This window comes from Daktulosphaira vitifoliae, unplaced genomic scaffold (assembly GCF_025091365.1).
Source record: "Daktulosphaira vitifoliae isolate Bord-2020 unplaced genomic scaffold, ASM2509136v1 Scaffold_1, whole genome shotgun sequence".
NCBI lineage: Eukaryota > Metazoa > Arthropoda > Insecta > Hemiptera > Phylloxeridae > Daktulosphaira > Daktulosphaira vitifoliae.
The window spans coordinates 89,572,726-89,574,537 of NW_026099572.1; the positions used below are offsets into that span (position 1 = coordinate 89,572,726).

General features: G+C 29.9%; 1 protein-coding gene across 1 annotated transcript; it reads right to left on the reverse strand.

Moving 5' to 3' along the window:
• Positions 1 to 768: 768 nt before the first annotated feature.
• Positions 769 to 1,191, reverse strand: LOC126896662 (uncharacterized). Its single transcript, XM_050669618.1, has one exon. The coding sequence runs from the start codon at positions 1,189 to 1,191 to the stop codon at positions 769 to 771; it is 423 nt and encodes a 140-aa protein (XP_050525575.1).
• Between the last annotated feature and the right edge of the window lie 621 nt (positions 1,192 to 1,812).

Consider the following 1,812-nt stretch of genomic DNA (forward strand, 5'->3'; position numbering starts at 1 on the left):
CGGTCTAACTGAGTAGTGGCAATTTGAATACTTATTGTTGCACATGAAATTGAAGTTAAAAATGTTTACACATTTACAAATATAAATTTGCTAGTCAATTAATATTATCATTGAGCCAACACTATTTTATAAACGAAAAGTATAAATAATACGAATACATGTACAGTTAATTAATTACTATTTATAATTGGTTTTTTTTTAGTAAAAGTACCTAAATATCTACGTTTTAATTAAAGAACGTCAACTAGTGTTCAGCTTGATTTTTGTACGACGTATAATACTGATACTATAATTTTTTTAAGTACTCAGTTCCATATGTTTTTCGAAAATCAATCTGATATCTTATTTCCAACAAAAACGAAGCACTTAATGAGCTTTATGTTTCGGGATTGTCATTACGGCACATATTGATTGTTCACTATTTAGAGTAGTAATTGATTGCCAGAACATTTATTAGTGACGACAGTAAACTTAACAATCTTATTTTGTTAGTAATATATATATATGTTATTATCCCAAGTTTAGCAGTCTAGTTATATTGATATTTAGGCTACAAAATTTTAATAACACTAAATTTTAGCGGTTGTGTTTAATGAAAAAATATATAATTTAGTATCATTAATATATTTTCGTAGATAAACTTTGAAGTAATTATGGGATTTATTAAATAGTAACCATCGATACTTAGCCAATCTGTTAGAATAGTTTTTAAACTTTCGGTAGTTTTTTTTTTTTAATATCTGATAATGTATACTAAAAATAAACTATTTATTTGTAGAAAAATACACTCACATCAGCCTTCCACATGTCGCATTCAATAATTTCCATCCATCTATTTTTTGGTCTTATTCTATCTCTTCTTCCTTCAACATACATTTCAATAACAGTTCTTACAGCTACCGATTCCTCTCCTCTCATATCACGATCAAACCATCTAAGTCTATTTTCTCTCATCTTAATCATAATTGACGCTGCACCAATACTTTTTCTTATATGTTTGTTTCTTTTCCTATCTTCACTAGTCATTCCACTTATCCATTTAAGCATTCTCATCTTTGCTACACTCATTCTCTGCTCTATTCTCTTGTCAATCGCCCAACACTCTGAACAATACATTATATCTTGTCGCAATACAGTTTTATAGAACTTAAGCTTCAATGAAATTCTTTTATTGCATAACACACCAGACATTTCTCTCCACTTCAACTACCCGCACTTAATTCTGTGTCTTACATCCTCATCAATACCACCGCTCTTTTGCACAACTGATGCTAAATATTTAAAACTTTTCACCCTTCCTATCACGACCTTGATTATTGTCACTGATGTCCTTATTTCACCTACCTCGTGTTCTCCTTTATCGATCTCGTACACTTTATACTTAGTCTTACTCCTATTAATTCTTAAACCCTTTTCTTCAAGAGTAATAATTTAAAAACATTTTAAGTTTCAAATTTTTCAAAATTTCAACAAATACAAGTAGCTAATTGGTTTTTTATGACGTCGCTGTCACAGTTCTGGAGTGTTTATTGTCAATTATGACTGTCCATAGATATACTTTCTGCATTGCCGGATAGTGTATTTATAAACTCACAACAATGTGCCTTACTACCATTGATAATAAATGCTGTGTACCTGCAAATATCAACGTCATAAAAAACTAATTTGATACTTTTATTTTTAATCCCTTGTGTATTACACACATACAGGGTGTTCAGTAAGTCAGGAAACGGGTTTCTATTGTTACAAACAATGAGAACAATAGAAACCCGTTTCCTGACTTACTGAACACCCTGTATATTAATTCAAAAA

Coding starts and splice junctions, on each gene's coding strand:
- LOC126896662 (XM_050669618.1), bottom strand. CDS start 1,191: ATGTCTGGTGTGTTATGCAATAAAAGAATTTCATTGAAGCTTAAGTTC.